The 20,495-nt window shown below is 65.9% G+C and overlaps 1 protein-coding gene across 10 annotated transcripts in view; it reads right to left on the bottom strand.

Moving 5' to 3' along the window:
• Window positions 1-20,495, bottom strand: part of ABLIM2 (actin binding LIM protein family member 2) — a 116,656-nt gene that overhangs the window by 14,642 nt on the left and 81,519 nt on the right. For 5 of the 10 annotated variants that reach the window (XM_070068002.1, XM_070068001.1, XM_070068003.1 and 2 more), the window contains 4 exons: window positions 16,964-17,083; window positions 16,033-16,085; window positions 15,186-15,324; window positions 3,761-3,822 (listed from right to left, as the gene is read on the bottom strand). In XM_070068002.1, coding sequence (XP_069924103.1) covers window positions 3,761-3,822; window positions 15,186-15,324; window positions 16,033-16,085; window positions 16,964-17,083 — 374 coding nt within the window. The remainder of the gene's footprint in view (window positions 1-3,760; window positions 3,823-15,185; window positions 15,325-16,032; window positions 16,086-16,963; window positions 17,084-20,495) is intronic. The other 5 variants (XM_070068005.1, XM_070068010.1, XM_070068004.1 and 2 more) reach the window with 1 other exon arrangement.

Here is a 20,495-nt window from a genome sequence, read left to right as displayed (position 1 = left end):
GGGAGAAGCCGGCCCCACTCCTGGCCCAGCAGAGGACTCCGCAGGCTGGGTAAGTGTGCAGGAGGCGCAGGGGTCTTTGTTTAAGCCCCGCCCCCCCCGGGGAGGGCATCTCGCTCATCACGGACTTGTGCTTGACTCTGGGCCTCTCAAAAGGTCCAGCAACACGCGACCCATCCGATGCCTGCACCCGAGTGAGTGCCCCCTCGCCTCTCCCCAGTCCCTGCCCCTGCCGCTGGCCTGCGCCAGGCACCTGGGCTACCGCAACCTCTCACCTTGGCCACTTCACGGAAGAGTTCTCCCTAGGAGCTCCTGGGCACAATTCCCGAGGCATTTTGTGCACAGACTCGCACCCTGGGGGCACCTGTCCCTGTTGCTGGAAGCAGCGCAAACCTGCCTTGGCGATTTTGCTACCTGGTGCAAAGGGGAAATGCTGCCCCCTAGTGCCCACTGCCCTGAACCACAGGCCTGGGCCGCTGGAGACCCATTTCCTCCGGCCTCCCCCATCAGGGAGGGAAAGTGGGGTCCACTCCCGGCCTCTTTAGTGCCAAGTGGACACAGATTCTGCACGGCTCTCAGGGGCGAGGGGGCCTGGGCAGCGGCCGCCCTGCACGGGTGGGCAGGAGAGTACCTGGCCAGGGGCCGCCTTGAGGCAAGTCCTCAGTAGCTCACGGTGGGTTCTGCCCTCCCCTCACCGGCTCCCGTGGCACCTGCCACGGGCCAGCTGCTCTGAGAACCTCCTCTGAGTGGGGCTGCAGCTCTGGGCTGTGGGCGTCGTCACCGCCACCTCACCGCTGAGGCTCAGGCGCCCCGATCGCAGACGCAGCACCCAGGGCCGCACGCCGGAAGCCCCGGGTTTGCTCTGCTAGCTAGGCAGGAGGGCGCGGCAACGGCGTCTGAAAGCTCAGGCGTGCAGGAGCCACGCTGGGGAGCTCACGGCTCAGGCGTCCTCGCACTGACCCTGGCAGTGTCGGTCACTTTAGGAAAGGCGAGGAAACCGCCCAGAGCTGGGCTTGAACTCGGGCTTGTCTGCGGCCAACACGCGCGTGCTTCCCGAGGCTACCGTCTGGGAAGGCGAGGCGAGTGTATTAGGTCTTCTTTGTAGCCACGATGTGTTTTTAGGTTCGGTCGGGGTTGGCAGGGTGGGGCGGCCAGGGAAGCCGCGGCTGCACCCCAGCTCCGAGTGCCGATTCGAGTCCCGACTGCTCCCTGCTAAGGAGCCTGGGAACGCAGCGGGAGAGGGCCCGCGTGCTCAGGAGACCTGGGCAGCGTCCCGGGCTCCTGGCTTCGGCCGCACGGCCATTTGCAGAGTGAATCAGTCCATGGAAGATGGGTCTCTCTCTCTCTCCCCCTGTCTCTCTCTGCTCCCCCCAGCAGATGAATCAATCTTTTAGAATCACTTAGAATCCTTGTCGTTCAGCAGCTCCACGGCCTTTCAAAGGCCCCGCCTTCGCTTCAGCAAGCGCCTGGCGTCAGCTCGTCCCCGGCTGCGCCGCAGGTGGTGAACACCGGAGCTGCTGTAGTGAGCGCTTCTCGTTCTTTTTTTTTTTTTTTTTTTTTTTTTTTTTTTTTTTTAAGATTTTATTTATTTATTTGAGAGGTAAAGTTACAGACAGTGAGAGGGAGAGACAGAGAGAGAGGTCTTCCATCCGCTGGTTCATTCCCCAGATGGCTGCAACAGCCGGAGCTGTGCTGATCTGAAGCCAGGAGCCAGGTGCTCCCTCCTGGTCTCCCATGCAGGTGCAGGGGCCCAAGGACTTGGCCCATCCTCCACTGCTTTCCCAGGCCACAGCAGAGAGCTGGATGGGAAGAGGAGCAGCCGGGACTCGAACCGGTGCCCATATGGGATGCCGGCGCCGTAGGCGGAGGATTAAACTGGTGCGCCACGGCGCTGGCCCCTTGGGTAGTTCTTTATCAGCTAGGAAGCGTCTCGTTTCTACTATTAATTATTGTTCCCTTTTCTAATATTTAAATTTTTCTACTCACTCGCTTTACCCTGACGTCCACCTGATGAAATACCAGTGTCGCCCTCTGCCTTCCTACACGCGACGTCAGCGTCTCTCCCTCACCCTCTGCCGGCGCGTCTGGCCTTTGAACAGTCTACGGAGTGCCCCTGCGGTGGCGCCGGCTGGTTTTGCAACCCAGCCTGCCAGTCTCGGGGGGCTCCGTCTGCACACCCCGAGTGCCAGACTGTCTGCACTGAGACTTCCGCCAGGGGCTCGCACAAGCCTCCCGGGGCGGGGGTGGGGGGGCGGCTGTCCCACCTGCTGGGTGTCGGGGTCCAGGGCAGCCCTCTGGGGCACAGGGTGCTTGGGACAACAGACCCAGAGCGAGCCCCGGAAGACCCTGCCTCGCTGGTGAACAAGAACCACACGAGTGGAGCGCGGGGCCTCTACGCCTCGGCCGCCAGGAAGCTCAGAGCTGAGCCTGAACCGCTCTCTGGCAGGGTTCTCATTTCTGCTGCATTTTCTCCAATCGCGTCTCCCCGCCCCCTTCGCGAGTGGTGCCCACGGGGCTTTTCTCTCCGTGTGTCTCTGTTTTTCCTTTAGGCCACCCGGAGCCCTTGTCAAAGGCACAGAGCAAGAAACAACACACGGGACGACTGACGCGCAGGCCCGGTGCTGCCCGGCTCCTCGCACGCACAGGGACGGCACACGCCCTCCTAGCCCTCTCCTTCCCGCCCGCGAGGCGCCCGCGTAGAGTGGCCCGGGTCCGAGGTTGGCTCTGGGCGAGGGGACCGAGCCCGCCCTGCCCGAATGCTGGCTGCACCCCGCGGCTGGAGACCAAGACGTGCCGTGTCACCACGCCGAGGAGCCTCAGCCCGCGCGGCCGGTCCCGAGAGGGAAACGCTCTTGGGTCACGGACAAACGGGCTCAGAGCTGAGAGAGGCGGCCCCGGAGCGGGGCGGGGGGCCTGGGGCTGTGTGTAGGAGGCTCTGGACCACCAGGCTTCCCTGACGCCAGGCTCTGCACCGGGTGCAGGGCACACAGGGGCTGTCTCCCAGGAGCGAGGCCGGCCCCCTGCGGAGACCCAGGCTTGCAGTCACGCGTCCCGGGGTTTGGGAGACCCAGAGTGGGCTGGCAGCAGCCAAAGGGAGCCCCCAGCCGCGGGTGGGCCGGGCCTGCCCTGGGGCTGAGGACAGCAGCCCAGGACGGGGGCTCCCAGCCCTCGCAGGCCACAGGGCACAGCGCAGCCCTCCCTTGGGGTCCCAGGATGGCGACAGACACCCAGCTCCTCACATAAAATGACGGCACGGTAGGGACATACGGGGGACTCCGACTGCGTGGAATGTGGGCTCGGCAGGCTACGTTGGTGCAAAAAGCCTTTAAGTCCACGCCTCCCCTTACCATACCCTGCGTTTTCCGTGGGCCTCCCCTCTAGATGCCCTGCAGAGCGGCCACGGGGACAGCCGCCACGCCTCGCTGCTCGGGGAACCAGGGCCAGGAGCCGCGGCCACCTGGCTGGCGCTGTGCCTTTCCCGGAGGATTCCCCACCCGAAGCAGTGTCTCAGGAGGCGGGTACCCAGGGGACCTTGGCCTGTGTCACGGGAGGAGGGGTGAGGCTGGAGGGGCTTCCTGGGGCAGCCCTGACCCCGCCACTGGGCGGGGCCTGCAGCAGGAGTGGAGGGGAGCAGCGGTGTTGCAGGTCCCGCCCCGGCAGCCCTGGTGGAGCACGGCCCCCGCCTCCCCATCCCTGCGTGGGAACCGCGCGGACTCGGGGTCAGGGCCGGCACAGCGTGGCTGGGGAGGGGTCGGGTACCTACCCGGTGGTCCAAGCCATTCTTGCCATATCCTGGGATGGAGTCAGACTTGGAATAGTGGAAACCTGAAACAGACACACAGCCGTCACGAGCGCCCAGCCCAGCCCGGCCAGGGGGCGTGGCCGGGCAGGGACCCCAGGCCACCCGGCCAGGGTGTGGGTGACAACCTGAGCCCGCCCATGACACACAGAGCCTGACCCCAGCCCCGTGGGCACCCATGGCCAGGGATGGGTCCTCTGTCGCCCCTCCCCCACTTCAGACAGGGGCCCTGGGGGCAGAGGCAGGGCAGCCAGAGCTGAGCCGGGGTCAGCAAACAGAGACCCACCACAGCCCCACGCCACAGCAGCTGGCACCTCCCATGGCCTGCGTGGGAAGGCAGGGAGGAGGCAGAGCCTGGGCCCCCTGCAGGGGCAGGCCCCGTCACGGGAGGAGGCACACTCGGGAGGCCTATGCCGCTCACACCAGCATGGCGCACGTGCCCAGTGCCCCCGAGGCCTTGTGTGGACACAGTGCTGCAGGCCGTGCCTCCATGTGGAGGGAGGGCGCCGTGCATACAGCTGCTGGCCCACCCGCCCTCCTGCCCCGGGAAGGCCTGGCTTCCGAGCAAGGCCGCAGCCGGCAGCCTTTCATTCCGGGGCTCTCAGCGGCTCACTGAGGACACAGGAAATTCTGCCAAGGCCACAGGTGGACACAGCAAAGCCCACGAAAAGACACCCATGGGAGGTTCTGGAAGGTGCTGGTCAGGACCTCTGGCTACGTCAGCATGAGGGGGTCTCAAAGTTCTCCCAGCCAAAGAACCCTGTTGTCACACGGCCTGTGACCTCCGATATGCAAACCAAGAGTGGGGCAGCGAGGGGGCTCGGGGCCGGGCCTGCTCCTCCTGGCCTATCCAAGCTGCTCCAGGTAAGTGGTCTGTCTGGCTCTCACTGCAGAGGGGGCATCGGGGTGCAGGGCCACGCAGGCACTGGCCCCAGGCCAGCCAGCGGCAGTCCCTGGATGCCCCCCGACTTGTAATCCTGAGGTCCCTCCAGGAAACAGCTGCTTCCTGGCTCATGCACTGATCCGGGCCCACCCTGGCTTCCAGCGGATCCCCAGCTGGCAGCCTTCACCCCGCTAGGGGACCCTCCCCGGAGCCCACACTGCATCGGGATTCTGGGTCGGGGTCTGCTGTCCGTGCCCACAGCTTTCTGGGCCACCCGACGCCCACCAACATCCGGGAACCACTGCCCATGGCCTCAAGACCAGCACACGCCCAGCTGCGTCCGTGCACCACCCAGGCCAGCGGGTCTCCCCAGGACACGCGCGTAACATTCCCAGCACACGAGCGCCATCTGCTGGCCGTGGTGTTTGACCATTTCGCAGGAGGCACAGAAACCTGAGTTTCCTGACGGCCACTTGGTGCCGGCCACCTCTTCTGCCCGCCTGCTGTGCCTACGCCAGCCAACCATCAGCCACGATTTAGATTGGCCCCACTGGTTCCTGGCGTGGCGCCGGCTCTCTCCCGCAGGTCCACGCCGTCTCCTGTGGCCTCCCTGGTGTTTGGGGGACGTCCCCTAGCTTTAAGGGCGAGTCTGCCAGAGGCAAAGACTTATCTTCGCTCTGAGAACACCTTCCTTTCTCACTTGGCCCTGAGGCTGTGCCTGCCGAGCCCAGATCGGGGGCAGCTCCTCGCCGAGCACAGATCGGGGGCAGCTCCTCGCAGAGTCCAGATCCGGGGCAGCTCCTCGCCGAGCCCAGATCCGGGGCAGCTCCTCGCCGAGCACAGATCGGGGGCAGCTCCTCGCCGAGTCCAGACCCGGGGCAGCTCCTCGCCGAGCCCAGATCCGGGGCAGCTCCTCACCGAGCCCAGATCCGGGGCAGCTCCTCGCCGAGCCCAGATCCGGGGCAGCTCCTCGCCGAGCACAGATCGGGGGCAGCTCCTCGCCAAGCACAGATCCGGGGCAGCTCCTCGCCGAGCCCAGATCCGGGGCAGCTCCTCGCCGAGCCCAGATCCGGGGCAGCGTCCCGCCCTCCTGGGGCCTCCTGGATTCTGACGGGGATCAGCTGTCATGTGGGTGGGCCGCGGCCTCGCTCACCGGCTGCTTTCAGCTGCTTTTGCGTTCCCCTTGGCTACACTTTCTGGAAGTCTGACTACAATGCGTCCTGGCCTGGGCTTTTCCAGGGCCTCCTCTCGGGGGGTTCGCTCGATTCCTGAACCTGCAGATTCACGTCTTCTGGCCAACATTTCTCAAGTTCCCAGCCCTTCAAGCCCATTCCCTGTCTCCTCTCCGTCTGGGAACCCAGTGGTACACTACCGTCTCCCAGGTCCCGAGGCACTCCTCAGCCCCTCTACTACTTTATCTTTGCTTTGTCCTTTAGTTTTAGATACGCTCTGTTGCTCTGTCTTCAAGTTCCTCCCCCTCTCGAAGTTGTCCAGGGTCTTGGCCAACAAGGGCTCGGACGCGGTCTCAGTCCCGAAGCCGCCGGCGCGGTGGGCAGGGTTCCTCGGTGAGATTCCCGGGCTGCGTGCGTCACATGGCTTCTGGTCCGGTTCTGTCGTGGCAGGGGAGACCCGTCCACACCTGCTCTCATTTGTCGCTGCAGAAGGCCATGAAGTGTCTCGTGGATCACACGAGGGGTGGGCACAGGGTGCCGGTCCACCCAGGCCATGAAGTGTCTCGTGGATCACACGAGGGGTGGGCACAGGGTGCCGGTCCACGCAGGCCATGAAGCCGGGTTTCTCGTGGACACGCTCACTGGTCACTTTATGCGCCCCTGGCCCTCGGGCATTCAAACCCAGCCTGAGACTTGGCTGCACCCGTCTCCTCCTGAGCCAGGCTTCCCCGAGGCCAGGGCGGCTCACTCAGGAGTTCATTCAGGAACCGGTTCCCGCCAGTTGCTTCCAGTACGGTCAGGTTATTTGCAGCTGTTTCATCCACTGATTTTTATTTTGGTTATTATATTCTTCAGCTCTACACACCCGTTCCATTTGATTTTCGGTTTTGATAACCTCTGTCTCTGGTGGGATTTTTCGGTAGCTTCGGCAGTGTCTGCCATGAGGGACCCCTTCGAGTCCCTTTCACACTGTGCCAATGTTGACTCTCTGCTGTGTTGGTAACTGTCGGTCGTCTTCCCCAGTCAGTCACCCTCTGGTCCCTGGGACACGGAGTGCCTCTCCAGCGTGTCCTGGACGGCTGGGATCGAGGGTTAGGAGCTGAGACACACGCGAGTCCTCATTCCAGCAGGCAGGTTTAGTGCGTAGGGCACCAGCACAATGTGGTCTTCAGAACTTGTCTAAGCGCCGTTCCGACGCTGCCCACGGGGGCATACTGTGCCTCCCGAGTTGCCTTGTGCCACTGGGATGGGGTGGGGTGATGTCAGCCAGGGGTGTGGCCATTTCCCTGCGCCCACTCTCTGGGCCACGGGGTATCTGCAGGCTTCCTGCTCGGTACCTGCTGGTGTGGTGGGAGGAGGGAAACCCCACACCACCACCTTGTGCCCCTGCGTGGGCGCAGTCCACGCCCCCTCCCTCCCTCTGGAGTCCTCCATGAGAGTCAGAGGGGTTGTTCCTGGGTTCTTTGGGGTGAACTTCCTGCAGAAGAGCTGGGAGAGGAGGAGACGTGTCTCATGCCCCGGGCTGCCGTCTAGACCCGTGGAAGTCGGTCTCTTGGGGCGGGACTGGTCATCAGTAGCTTTTACAGGTCCTGGGGGTCCCGTGTGCAGGAAGTTTTTTTAAAAGCCCCTCCACGCTGGCAGAGGTTTCACTCGACTCTCACCGGCCCACGCGCTAAACGAGAGTCCGGGTGGGTGCTTGGCCCAGTCATTGTGACACTGCTTATGATGCCTGTGCCTCACGTCGGACTGCCCGAGTTCAAGTCCCAGCTCTGTTCCCGACTCCAGCTTCCTCCTGCAGCGGGCGACGGCTCAAGTGCGTGGGTCCCTGCCGCCCACATGGGGGACCTGGCTGCAGCTTTGGGTTCCTGGCTTCAGCCTGAGCCGGCCCTGGCTGCGGCAGGCACCTGCGGAACGAACTGGTAGATCGCAGGGTGGGAGAGCCCCGTCTCTCTTGTTCTCGCTCAAATACATTAAAAACAGAGTCAACGTTAAAAAAGGATCCCACTTCACAGTCGAGGCGGCTTCGGTCTGAGGAGGTAAAGTGACCTCCACAAGGTCAAGCTGACAGAGTGAGCGCAGGGCTCCTGCAGCCGGCAGAGCCACCATCTGCCCCGGCAGCCCCGGTGATGTGGGTGTGCAGGCGGCCGAGACTCCTGGAGACCTGTGCGCCACGGATGGCGGTGGCCTTGTGGAGCGCGTGGCTGAGTGTGCACAGAGGAGAGGCAGGGAGAGCGCTGGCTGAGTGTGCACAAGGAGAGGGAGGGAGAGCGCGTGGCTGAGTGTGCACAGAGGAGAGGCGGGGAGAGCGCGTGGCTGAGTGTGCACAGAGGAGAGGCAGGGAGAGGACGTGGCTGAGTGTGCACAGAGGAGAGGCGGGGAGAGCACGTGGCTGAGTGTGCACAGAGGAGAGGCGGGGAGAGCGCGTGGCTGAGTGTGCACATAGGAGAGGCGGGGAGAGCGCGTGGCTGAGTGTGCACATAGGAGAGGCGGGGAGAGCGCTGGCTGAGTGTGCACATAGGAGAGGCGGGGAGAGCGCGTGGCTGAGTGTGCACAGAGGAGAGGCGGGGAGAGCGCGTGGCTGAGTGTGCACAGAGGAGAGGCAGGGAGAGGACGTGGCTGAGTGTGCACAGAGGAGAGGCAGGGAGAGCGTGTGGCTGGGTGTGCACAGAGGAGAGGCGGGGAGAGCGCGTGGCTGAGTGTGCACAGAGGAGAGGGAGGGAGAGCGCGTGGCTGAGTGTGCACAGAGGAGAGGCAGGGAGAGCGTGTGGCTGAGTGTGCACAGAGGAGAGGCGGGGAGAGCGTGTGGCTGAGTGTGCACAGAGGAGAGGCAGGGAGAGCGTGTGGCTGAGTGTGCACAGAGGAGAGGGAGGGAGAGCGTGTGGCTGGGTGTGCACAGAGGAGAGGCAGGGAGAGCGCTGGCTGAGTGTGCACAGAGGAGAGGCAGGGAGAGCGCGTGGCTGAGTGTGCACAGAGGAGAGGGAGGGAGAGCGCGTGGCTGAGTGTGCACAGAGGAGAGGGAGGGACGGAGCGCGTGGCTGAGTGTGCACAGAGGAGAGGCAGGGAGAGCGCGTGGCTGAGTGTGCACAGAGGAGAGGGAGGGACGGAGCGCGTGGCTGAGTGTGCACAGAGGAGAGGGAGGGAGAGCGCTGGCTGAGTGTGCACAGAGGAGAGGGAGGGAGAGCGTGTGGCTGAGTGTGCACAGAGGAGAGGCGGGGAGAGCGCGTGGCTGGGTGTGCACAGAGGAGAGGCAGGGAGAGCGCGTGGCTGGGTGTGCACAGAGGAGAGGCAGGGAGAGCGCGTGGCTGAGTGTGCACAGAGGAGAGGGAGGGAGAGCGCGTGGCTGGGTGTGCACAGAGGAGAGGCAGGGAGAGCGCGTGGCTGAGTGTGCACAGAGGAGAGGGAGGGAGAGCGCGTGGCTGAGTGTTCACAGAGGAGAGGCAGGGAGAGTGCATGGCTGAGTGTGCACAGAGGAGAGGCGGGGAGAGCGCTGGCTGAGTGTGCACAAGGAGAGGGAGGGAGAGCGCGTGGCTGAGTGTGCACAGAGGAGAGGCGGGGAGAGCGCGTGGCTGAGTGTGCACAGAGGAGAGGCAGGGAGAGTGCATGGCTGAGTGTGCACAGAGGAGAGGCAGGGAGAGCGCTGGCTGAGTGTGCACAAGGAGAGGGAGGGAGAGCGCGTGGCTGAGTGTGCACAGAGGAGAGGCGGGGAGAGCACGTGGCTGAGTGTGCACAGAGGAGAGGCGGGGAGAGGACGTGGCTGAGTGTGCACAGAGGAGAGGCGGGGAGAGCACGTGGCTGAGTGTGCACAGAGGAGAGGCGGGGAGAGCGCGTGGCTGAGTGTGCACATAGGAGAGGCGGGGAGAGCGCGTGGCTGAGTGTGTACAGAGGAGAGGCGGGGAGAGCGCGTGGCTGAGTGTGCACATAGGAGAGGCGGGGAGAGCGCGTGGCTGAGTGTGCACATAGGAGAGGCGGGGAGAGCGCTGGCTGAGTGTGCACATAGGAGAGGCGGGGAGAGCGCGTGGCTGAGTGTGCACAGAGGAGAGGCGGGGAGAGCGCGTGGCTGAGTGTGCACAGAGGAGAGGCGGGGAGAGGACGTGGCTGAGTGTGCACAGAGGAGAGGCAGGGAGAGCGTGTGGCTGGGTGTGCACAGAGGAGAGGCGGGGAGAGCGCGTGGCTGAGTGTGCACAGAGGAGAGGGAGGGAGAGCGCGTGGCTGAGTGTGCACAGAGGAGAGGCGGGGAGAGCGTGTGGCTGAGTGTGCACAGAGGAGAGGCGGGGAGAGCGTGTGGCTGAGTGTGCACAGAGGAGAGGCAGGGAGAGCGTGTGGCTGAGTGTGCACAGAGGAGAGGGAGGGAGAGCGTGTGGCTGGGTGTGCACAGAGGAGAGGCAGGGAGAGCGCTGGCTGAGTGTGCACAGAGGAGAGGGAGGGAGAGCGCTGGCTGAGTGTGCACAGAGGAGAGGGAGGGAGAGCGCTGGCTGAGTGTGCACAGAGGAGAGGGAGGGACGGAGCGCGTGGCTGAGTGTGCACAGAGGAGAGGGAGGGAGAGCGCTGGCTGAGTGTGCACAGAGGAGAGGGAGGGACAGAGCGTGTGGCTGAGTGTGCACAGAGGAGAGGGAGGGAGAGCGTGTGGCTGAGTGTGCACAGAGGAGAGGCGGGGAGAGCGCGTGGCTGGGTGTGCACAGAGGAGAGGCAGGGAGAGCGCGTGGCTGGGTGTGCACAGAGGAGAGGCAGGGAGAGCGCGTGGCTGAGTGTGCACAGAGGAGAGGGAGGGAGAGCGCGTGGCTGGGTGTGCACAGAGGAGAGGGAGGGAGAGCGCGTGGCTGGGTGTGTACAGAGGAGAGGGAGGGAGAGCGCGTGGCTGAGTGTGCACAGAGGAGAGGCAGGGAGAGCGCGTGGCTGGGTGTGCACAGAGGAGAGGCAGGGAGAGCGCGTGGCTGGGTGTGCACAGAGGAGAGGCAGGGAGAGCGCGTGGCTGGGTGTGCACAGAGGAGAGGGAGGGAGAGCGCGTGGCTGGGTGTGTACAGAGGAGAGGGAGGGAGAGCGCGTGGCTGAGTGTGCACAGAGGAGAGGCAGGGAGAGCGCGTGGCTGGGTGTGCACAGAGGAGAGGCAGGGAGAGCGCGTGGCTGGGTGTGCACAGAGGAGAGGGAGGGAGAGCGCGTGGCTGAGTGTGCACAGAGGAGAGGGAGGGACGGAGCGTGTGGCTGAGTGTGCACAGAGAAGAGGCGGGGCGAGCACGTGGCTGGGTGTGTACAGAGGAGAGGCAGGGAGAGCGCGTGGCTGAGTGTGCACAGAGAAGAGGCGGGGCGAGCACGTGGCTGGGTGTGTACAGAGGAGAGGCAGGGAGAGCGCGTGGCTGAGTGTGCACAGAGGAGAGGCAGGGAGAGCGCGTGGCTGGGTGTGCACAGAGGAGAGGCGGGGAGAGCGCGTGGCTGGGTGTGCACAGAGGAGAGGCGGGGAGAGCGCGTGGCTGGGTGTGCACAGAGGAGAGGCAGGGAGAGCGCGTGGCTGAGTGTGCACAGAGGAGAGGCGGGGAGAGCGCGTGGCTGAGTGTGCACAGAGGAGGGGGGGAGAGCGCGTGGCTGAGTGTGCACAGAGGAGGGGGGGAGAGCGCGTGAGCCCACGGGCAGTGGCAGCGGATCTGGGGCGAGGTGGCAGTGGCGTGAGTGCGACCCAAGTCCCATCAGGCCCTGCAGGCACCGGACACCGCGTCTCCCCAGGCCCAGCCTCAGCCTCCCTGCCTGCGACCCCTCGCCCTCTGCACTCCGCTGGGACCACTCTGGGGCCCTGAGCAGCCCTCCCGGGGTCTGTCCTCTGTGCTGACCCCTCAGAAGTCAGAGCAACTTCCAAACAGCCCCGGGGAGGTCCTCTGTGGCCAGATGCAGCTGGAGACACGGCTCCCGGCAGCACCCACCTCCATGCTTTCTGGACACCTGAGCCGTCTCCCGGGCAGGCGGCCGTGGGCTCCCCGGTGCCTGCACTTCTGACCGCAGCCGTGGCCTTCTGCAAGTCTGGTCCCCCCCCCCCCCGCCGCCTCTGTGTCCCCAGCAGAGGAAGGAGAGGCCGGAACACCCGCTCCAGCCCTCGGAAATTTGAACGCGAGACCCTCGAGTGCTCCAAGCATGGGGCTCAGGCAGGGGAGACAGGCCTGTGGCAGCTGCGGAAGGAACGCTGGGCTCCATAAAGCCAGGGTGCTGGGACGCCGAGCCCCCGCCTTGCCCGCCGTGGTCCCCCTGCACTTAGGGAGAGGCTTTGGCAGGCCTGTGGGTGGGGGGCGCCCACGGGGAGAAGACGCAGAAGGTCACAGATAAAGGTCAGGCCTGCGCTGGGGGAGGGGCAGCACTTCCGGCGTGGGGTGCGGATCTCAAGACCCAGGCAGAGGTGGGAGGGTGCAAAGGAGCCCAGAGATGTGGAATGAGACCCCAGCTCCTGCCACGGCCCTCACACAGACACTGCCGGGGCGGGAGCCAGGCAGGTGCTGGCCTGGGCACGCCCGGGGGCACTGACACGCTGGGATTTCGGCTCTGCCCCAGGCAGCCGCGTCCTCTCGTGACCTCCCCAGCTCCCACCGCTCGCTCTGGGGGCTTGGAGATGAGCGGGAGGCGGAGAGAACACCCTGACCCCCAGCTGGGGGCCTTGCTAACAGAAAGACCCATGCCTCCTGGCCAAGGTGGCCATTCCCACGGAGGAGCCTCTGTACCACACGGCTGTCCCCACACCTGCCCAGGGTCTGTGTTGGCTCCTTGTCCTGGCACGCAACCCCTTGACTGCCCACGTACCCCGCATCCTGCTGTGCTGACCAGGGTGGGGGTCCCTGTGCCCCCACCCCAGGCCGGGCAGCCCTGCCTCCCCCTCCCCAGCTGCCTATCCCATGCGTGACGTGGGTACAACTGAACCCGGCCGTGGGGCTGGCGGTGAGCGCCTCTCCCTGGCCAGCCCTGCCTGCCCACCCCACCCTTATGTGCTGCGTGCGAGCACCCCTCCTGCCTGCCTGTCCCAACCCCGGCTCCAGTGGGGGTCAGACCACGGAACCCCCTAGAACCTTCCCTTCCAGTCGAGTGCAGTGCCCTAGCTTGTCCCACAGATCCACGCTCACAGCCCCTCCCCCGCCACGCCGGTCCCTCCTGTTCCTCCACCCCCAGCCCTGCCTCCACCCTGACGGCCATGTCCCTCCCCACACCCTGCACTGAGGGAGACCCTCCCTCCCTGACTGCTTGTTTCAACCGCACCCTCGCCCCGGGCTGCCCGGCTCCTAACCCAGGCGCCCATGACCCCAGGGCAGGGGCATGGCTGCTGCTCCGCCCCCAGTACCAGGTGGTATGCAACACGTGAAGGCGCCTGGCCCTCGCCCAGGCCCTGTGCCCACCCGGGGCTCTTGGCTCCGCCCCTCACTCAGGCCTGCCCCCTCCAGTATGCTCAGGGGACGGACAGGCAGCAGATCCAGGAGTCTCTTCCCAGCCAGGACTCTTCCCGCCTGAGAACCCCAGAGGGACACGGGGGAGGGGAGAGGCCGTGTCCGCCCTTGCCCCCGCCCGCACGAGAAGCTTCGCGGGGACCCCGGCTCCAGAACCTCCCTCCCAGGGGCACGGGCAGTGTCCTGCCCTCGACCAGGCCCTGCAGGGAGGCTCACAGCTGCAGACAGAGGGGGGGCACACAGCAGGTGCCACAGCCACTGGCTGGGCTGGGGGTGAAGACCCTCCCACCCGTCTCCCAGCCTGGGGTTCGAGAAAGGGTGCTGCTCCCTCGGGGGGGCCGGGTTCTCTGGGCGGGGTCTCCGCCGGCCAGGGGCTGTTCTGGGCTGCCGCGCAGTGCAGGATCTGAAGCGCCGGGAGTGTGGGACGGGGCGGCCAGGGAGGGGCCTCTGCAGCCTCCCTGCGGGCAGCGAAGCCTCATCGCACGAGGCCCAGGCCCCTCCCTCAGAACGGAAACTCACAAGCCTCTGCTCTCGGGTCACAGGGAGCCCTGCCCAGGCCTTATGAAAAGCAAGAGGGGCGGGGCCCGTGGTAGACCCTCCCTGGAGGGCGTGGCCATGCCTGGCTGAGAGCCACAGCCCTAGGGTCAGCCTGGCCTCTGGGCGGGGCCGTCCCCACCTGCCTCTCCCCTCCCAGCGTGCAGCAGGTGCTCAGTAGACACGGGGGGGGGGGGGGATGACTGAGGTGAATTCAGCCCCAGCTGGGGTGTGCTGATGGCGTCATGGGTGGCATGAGGCTGTGACCAGGCCCCCTTGGAGCCCACGGAGGCACCCAGGTGGGCGGGGGGTAGCAGGGCACACGGGCGCTCCTCCCGCTGGCACCTCCGCCCCTCCCAGCTGCCCGCTCGCTTCTCCAGCCCGTCCTGCTGCCCCCGGCCCCCGGTCGGCGTCTGGCGCAGACTGGAGGCTCAATAAACACCCATGGAATCCATTTCAGCTCAACTGTATTCAGCGTCACAGGCCGGCGTCCTGGGGTGCAGGCGGGCACCGACAGCCCGCCCTGCAGCCCCTCACCCTGCCCTCGGTGCAGGGAGGGTGGTCGCCCACCCCAGACCCCTGCACGCTGACCTCAGCTCCTGCCCAGCCCTGAGGCGCCGACGCCACGGGGGCTGCAACCTGGGCGCTGGCTTAGGAGAGCACACGCGACACGAGACACGGGTGGCGGCCGGTCTCCGGCACTGTAATCGGCACGCCCCGCGTCCTCACGGGTTCCCGTCCCCTGGAGCGCCATGAGCATCACGGGACGAGGATGAGCACGGATGACACCGAGCACGGCCGCCGGGCTCAGCCTCCCACCCGGCAGACCCAGGCTCAGAGCTGTGGCTGGCGGGGGGGGGGCGAGGCCGGATCTGCCCCTGGGTCTGTCTGGCAGCAAAGCTGGGATTCTCCCTCTGCCTTCGCACACCCACATTACCCCCTCGGCCTCTGCTTCCAAACCGGCCCCAACCGGGCCCCGGAAACGATGCCCGCGGCTTAGCCCCGGAGGCTACTTCCGGGGGCTGTGGGTGTTCAGCATCTTCAAGCCAATGACACGATCTGGAACTTTACATTTGGAAATCACTCCCCGCTCAGGCAGACGGCGTCCCCGGCGCCCCCGAAGTCTGAGGCCTCAGGATGAGTCACGGGGGGCTGAGTCTGGACTCGCCCACCTGAGCCATGCCCCGCCCTGGAGGGACGCAGGCCCCGAAGCCCCGCGCCGGCAGCCCGGAGAGAACTCGGGGCGCCTGCTGCCAGGGCCCACCGCGAGCACACTGCCAGCCGAGCCAGGTTTGCCCTCGTGGCGGATGACTCATGGGAGGTGTGGGGGCTGCTGGGAGCCACGGGCCCTCTGCGCCCGCCACGGCTCCTCGCTCAGAAGAGCCACTCACGCGAGAACTCGCTGTCCCCGGGCACCCTGTGGACGGGGTCTCGGTCGGGGCCGCTGCTCTGGGACAGTGACTGGCTGTCCAGGTCCGGGGAGTTGGTCCTGGTGTCCGGCTCGCCCTTGAGCAGCAGCCAGCTGGTCTTCTGTGGGGAAGGAGAGGCCGCGTGAGTCCCGGGGCCGCTCGCCTGCTCTGCCACCTCTGCTCTAGGGGCCCACGTCCCCCTAGAAAACACAAGGAGCGAGGAGCCCACCTCTCACCGCGGGACCCACCCAGAGGCCGCACGGCGCTGCCCCATTTCACAGATGCAGAAACTGAAGCTGAGGGAGCTCGGGCTCGGGGCTTCACCTCGGGGGCACAGGGCGAGCCCACCCAGCCTGGGGTCCTCCCCACCCAAGTCAAGGGGAGGGGCCTCGACGTGAGAGCCAGGGACGGGGACCTCAGCCCACGGGTCTGATCCCGGATCCCACCCGCAGCCCGCTTTCGTGAGGACGAGTGGATGGGCGTGCGGCTGTGCCTTCCCCGAGCAACATCCCGGGGCCGCTTGCCCGAGGGCGGCGGCGGCATCAGAGGCGTGCAGCCTGCGAGGTGGGAAACAGCCAGACAGATGGCGTCGGCCGGCCGGACAGACACACGGTGGCCGCTGGGCCTGCTGTGGAGCCCGGGAACACGGCTGGCTTCTTTCCCTTGCCTGTTCACACCCCCACCCCGGTTACGGGGCTGGAGCCAGAGCCAATCCGTGGGCAGCAGGTGCGCCTGAGGCCGGCAGAGCGCTGTGCCCTCGTGACCTTGGGGGAGCCCCAGGAGCGGCCCGTGAGAGGAGGCACAGAGTGGGGTCAGCGCCCCGCGTTACCTTCCTGCTGTCCTGCTCGAAACTCGCGTCCTCCCCGTCCAGTCGCCTCGAGGCTGGAAGGGAGAAGCCGGCCGTGAGCACCACGCGCCCCGGGCCCCGCGCCCCGCCCTGCAGAAGACTCTCCAGGAAAGGGCGGCGCGGGAGAAGCTTCTGGCAGGCAGGCTGAGAAGGTGGGCCCCTGGCCCTGGGCGTGAGCAGCCCTGGAGACCGAGGGCCGCTATGAGGGGCGGGGGGGGGGGGGGCGCCCGCCGCTCCCGCAGAGAGAGACTCGTGCTCAGAGGCCCCACTCGGCGTTTGGAAGAACACGTTCCGCCTTCCAGGGTGAACTAGGAAGCAACAGGTCTCCGGCAGGACGTGAGCCATGTGGACTGCCTGGCCCCACCCAACCCATTGTTCAGACTGGGGGGCAGCGGCCGGGGGGATGGCCTGCCTCATCCACGGTCACGGCCAGCGTGGCAGACACTGACCAAGTGCTTCCCTGTCTGTCCCACTCTGCTCCTGGCTGTGCGTAAGCAGAACACGGGGAGCGGGTTACGTCCCCGGGGAGAAGGGACAAAGCCCCCCAGACAGGGCCAGGGAGACCCTGCACGCAAGGTCACCTTGCACAGTTGCTGGGCCACAGAGACCACCGGGGCTGAGCCAGGAGGCTCTGTGTTCCACGTGCAGGTGTATGCACACGTGTGTGTGTGCATGCGTGTGTGTGCGTGCATCACTCTCCTCAGCTGAGATCGTCTCCAACCAAGAAGACGCCACGCGAGGCCACGCCCACTTTTCTCGGCACCCGACTCAGTACGGAAAACCCCGTTTAGCATGCTCTGCCCCGACACACGCACCCCATGCATGGAACCGTTAAGCAACGAGGCCGTCTCCTGCCCCAGCCCGCCAGGGACACCGGGGCCCTGGCCAGGACCCGCCGGGGCAGGCTTCTTACCTGCCGCCCGCGGAGGGCTGGGGCCCGGCAGCCCTCTAGGACGCCCTGCGTCCCGCACGACCGAGGACAGGACGGACACCAGGCCAGAGAGCTCGGACACGGGGGACTGGGCTACAGGACCTTGACAAGATAAGGCCAGAGCAGGAGGCTGAGCAGCTGTCCGGAGGCTGCTGGCGCCCTGGTCCTCCAGCGTTCTCAACCCTGCTCTCTCCGGCCAGAGGACAGCGGGAGAGCGCGTGCGGGGGCGGGGGGGCAGCGGGGGCCCCTGTTGCTGGGACGACGGCCGGCGCCCAGGAGCGGGGCCTTGAGTGCCTGACCACACACACAGGCTCGTCCTGGCCGCAGCCACCTCAGGCCCAACACCAGCCCCAACGAGCGGCTGACGACAAGGCATCGGGCTCCCAGGGCCAGTGAGCAGTGTGCCAGACGCTACCTGAGGCTTTTCACATCCGGGTCACCAGCACGCAGTGGGCTCTGTGGAGAACCAGGAGCCCAGGTAGGAACACACGGGGGAAGGGCACTCTGTTATTCACGGCTGGCTTCCTTACCAGCCTCAGTTTCCTGTTCTGTAAAATGGGCAAGTAACGCCGAGTCCTGCAAGCTGTGAGGACCCCGTGGGGTCACCTATGCAAAGGGAGAACAACTGGAGGGGCAACCGTGGGGGGGGGCAACGTGGGGAAAAGCAAGAACTGAGCCGGGGGCTGCACCGTGGCACTCTGTGTGTGTGTGTGTGAGCCGGGGCTGCACCGTGGCACGCTGTGTGTGTGTGTGGGGGGCTGCACCATGGCATGCTGTGTGTGTGTGCGTGTGTGTGAGCCGGGGGCTGCACCGTGGCACGCTGTGTGTGTGTGCGTGTGTGTGAGCTGGGGGCTGCACCGTGGCACGCTGTGTGTGTGTGTGTGTGTGTGTGTGAGCCGGGGGCTGCACCGTGGCACGCTGTGTGTGTGTGCGTGTGTGTGAGCTGGGGGCTGCACCGTGGCACGCTGTGTGTGTGTGCGTGTGCGTGTGTGTGAGCCGGGGGCTGCACCGTGGCACGCTGTGTGTGTGTGTGTGTGTGTGTGTGTGTGTGAGCCGGGGGCTGCACCGTGGCACGCTGTGTGTGTGTGTGAGCTGGGGGCTGCACCGTGGCACACTGTGTGTGTGTGTGTGTGTGTGTGTGAGCCGGAGCTGCACCGTGGCACACTGTGTGTGTGTGTGAGCTGGGGGCTGCACCGTGGCACGCTGTGTGTGTTGGGGGGGAGGGGGGCTGGGGGCTGCACTGCGGCACTCTGTGTGTGTGTGTGTGAGAGAGCTGGGGGCTGCACTGCGGCACGCTGTGTGTGTGTCTGTGTGCATGTGTGTGCACGCGTGCACGTGTGTGTGTGTGAGCCGGGGGCTGCACCGTGGCATGCTGTGTGTCTGTGTGCGTGTGTGTGCACACGTGCACGTGTGTGTGTGTGAGCCGGGGGCTGCACCGTGGCACACTGTGTGTGTGGGGGGCTGGGGGCTGCACCGTGGCACGCTGTGTGTGTGTGTGTGGGTGTGTGTGTGGGCTGGGGGCTGCACTGTGGCATTCTCTGTGTGTGTGTGTGTGCGCGTGTGAGCCGGGGGCTGCACCGTGGCATGCTGTGTGTGTGTGTGTGTGTGTGTGCGTGTGAGCCGGGGGCTGCACCGTGGCATGCTGTGTGTCTGTGTGCGTGTGTGTGAGCCGGGGGCTGCACCGTGGCACACTGTGTGTGTGTGTAAGCTGGGGGCTGCACCGTGGCACACTGTGTGTGTGTGTGAGCTGGGGGCTGCACCATGGCACACTGTGTGTGTGGGGGGGCTGGGGGCTGCACGGTGGCACGCTGTGTGTGTGTGCATGTGAGCCGGGGGCTGCACTGTGGCATGCTGTGGGGGGGGGCTGGGGGCTGCACTGTGGCACACTGTGTGTGTGTGCGTGTGGGCCGGGGGCTGCACCGTAACACGCTGTGTTGGGGGGAGTCACACATTCAAGACGACCAGAGAAAGAGCGTCCTGCACCTTTTGTAGCAGACAAGGCTGTTCCCTCAGGGCCCTGGAAGGCACCTGCAGAGGGGCGGGACTTCCTACTCCCTGAAGCCCCCAGGGAAAGTCGAGGTCTCTTTCTTTCAGGGCACAGAGCTGGGTGCCTTCCCTGTCGACGCCATCTTGCAGTCACCCACACCTGAACATGCCCGCATGGACACACACCCTCACCCATTTATTCACACTCGGCCACAACTAGCAACTCATCCGCCTACTCTGTCAGCTACCCATCCCCCACCCAGCCATCCACTCACCAATCCATCCATCAACCTACCCTCCCTCCCCCTCCACTCATCCACCTGCCTATCCACCCACCCACCCCTCCCTGCGCACGTCAGTCCACTCCTGGGCCGCTGATGCACCTGCTTACCCGGCCAGCCTCCTCCGCCCACCCCGCCCTCCGTCTCCCCCTGCTCACCACTTGCTCCTTCAGCCAGGACGCTCCTCCCCTCCTGGGGACCTGGGGGGCGTGGAATGACCTCTGACATGCCCTGGTCTTTCAGGAGCCCACGGGCCAGGGCCGCGGAGGCCGACAGGTGGATGAACCATTTTGAACAGTCCCCTCCCCCATCGGGAGATTCGCCATCAGAGGGCCCCGCTGGGCGTCACCTCCCTGAGACTCGTTCAAAGCCCCAGGAGGGAGCAGCCTTGAACCCCACTTTCCAGAGAAAGAGGGGGTCCCCATAGCGTTTGCTGCTATGGACGGAGCAGAAAAGTGGGGGGCCGGGCTTGCACTGCGTGACTGCCGTGGGGAAAAACGAGACAGGAAAAAAAAATAGAAAAAAGGACCAAAGAAGGAAAAATTAAAAAAGACAAAGGTGGCGCCGGGAGCCCTCCGGCAGCTGGTGCCTGTCCCTGCCCCGGCCCCACCACGGGGCCTGCTCCCGCCTGTGCTCCTCGCCCTCTCATTTCCACGCTTCTCCTCTCCAGCCACGGAGAGCTGACGCTGACGCGGTGCAAGGAGAGACGGCTGGGCCCCAAAGGCTGTGCTGAGAGCCAGGCTCAGGGGCTCGGCGGGCCTGGCCGCGGATGCCAGCTTGGCCGCTGACCAGTCCCCTCAGCACCAGGCCACTGCTTCCCGTCCACGATGATGAGAGCCTCAGAGATTCTCGGGGAAGGCGAGGCCTTTACCCAGAGCCCAGCTGCTCAAGTGCCAACCAGCCTGGGTCGCCACACCGGGTGTCGCCAACCGGCCTGGGTCGCCACACCGGGTGTCGCCAACCGGCCTGGGTCGCCACACACACGCACGCCGGCCCAGCAGCCCTGGCCAGCTCACAGCCGGAGGCCCCTTGCTCCAAAGCAGAGAGGGGCTTTGGGTCAGTACTGGCGCCAGTGTCAGCAGAGTCAGGCCCACGGAGCACAGCGCCCCCCGGGGGTCTGAACAGGCCCCGAACGGCAAGCATGCCGGCTACTAAGCATCTTGGTGCTTACGCTGCCTTAAAGAATGCAATGGCCCCGGAACTCAGCCCAGTCACCGGAACCCCAAGGGAGGCTGGGGATTCTGGCG

The sequence above is a fragment of the Oryctolagus cuniculus genome, chromosome 2 (assembly GCF_964237555.1).
Source record: "Oryctolagus cuniculus chromosome 2, mOryCun1.1, whole genome shotgun sequence".
Lineage (NCBI taxonomy): Eukaryota > Metazoa > Chordata > Mammalia > Lagomorpha > Leporidae > Oryctolagus > Oryctolagus cuniculus.
The sequence above is the reverse complement of the archived record's forward strand: the minus strand, read 5'-3'. Positions and strand labels throughout refer to the sequence as shown.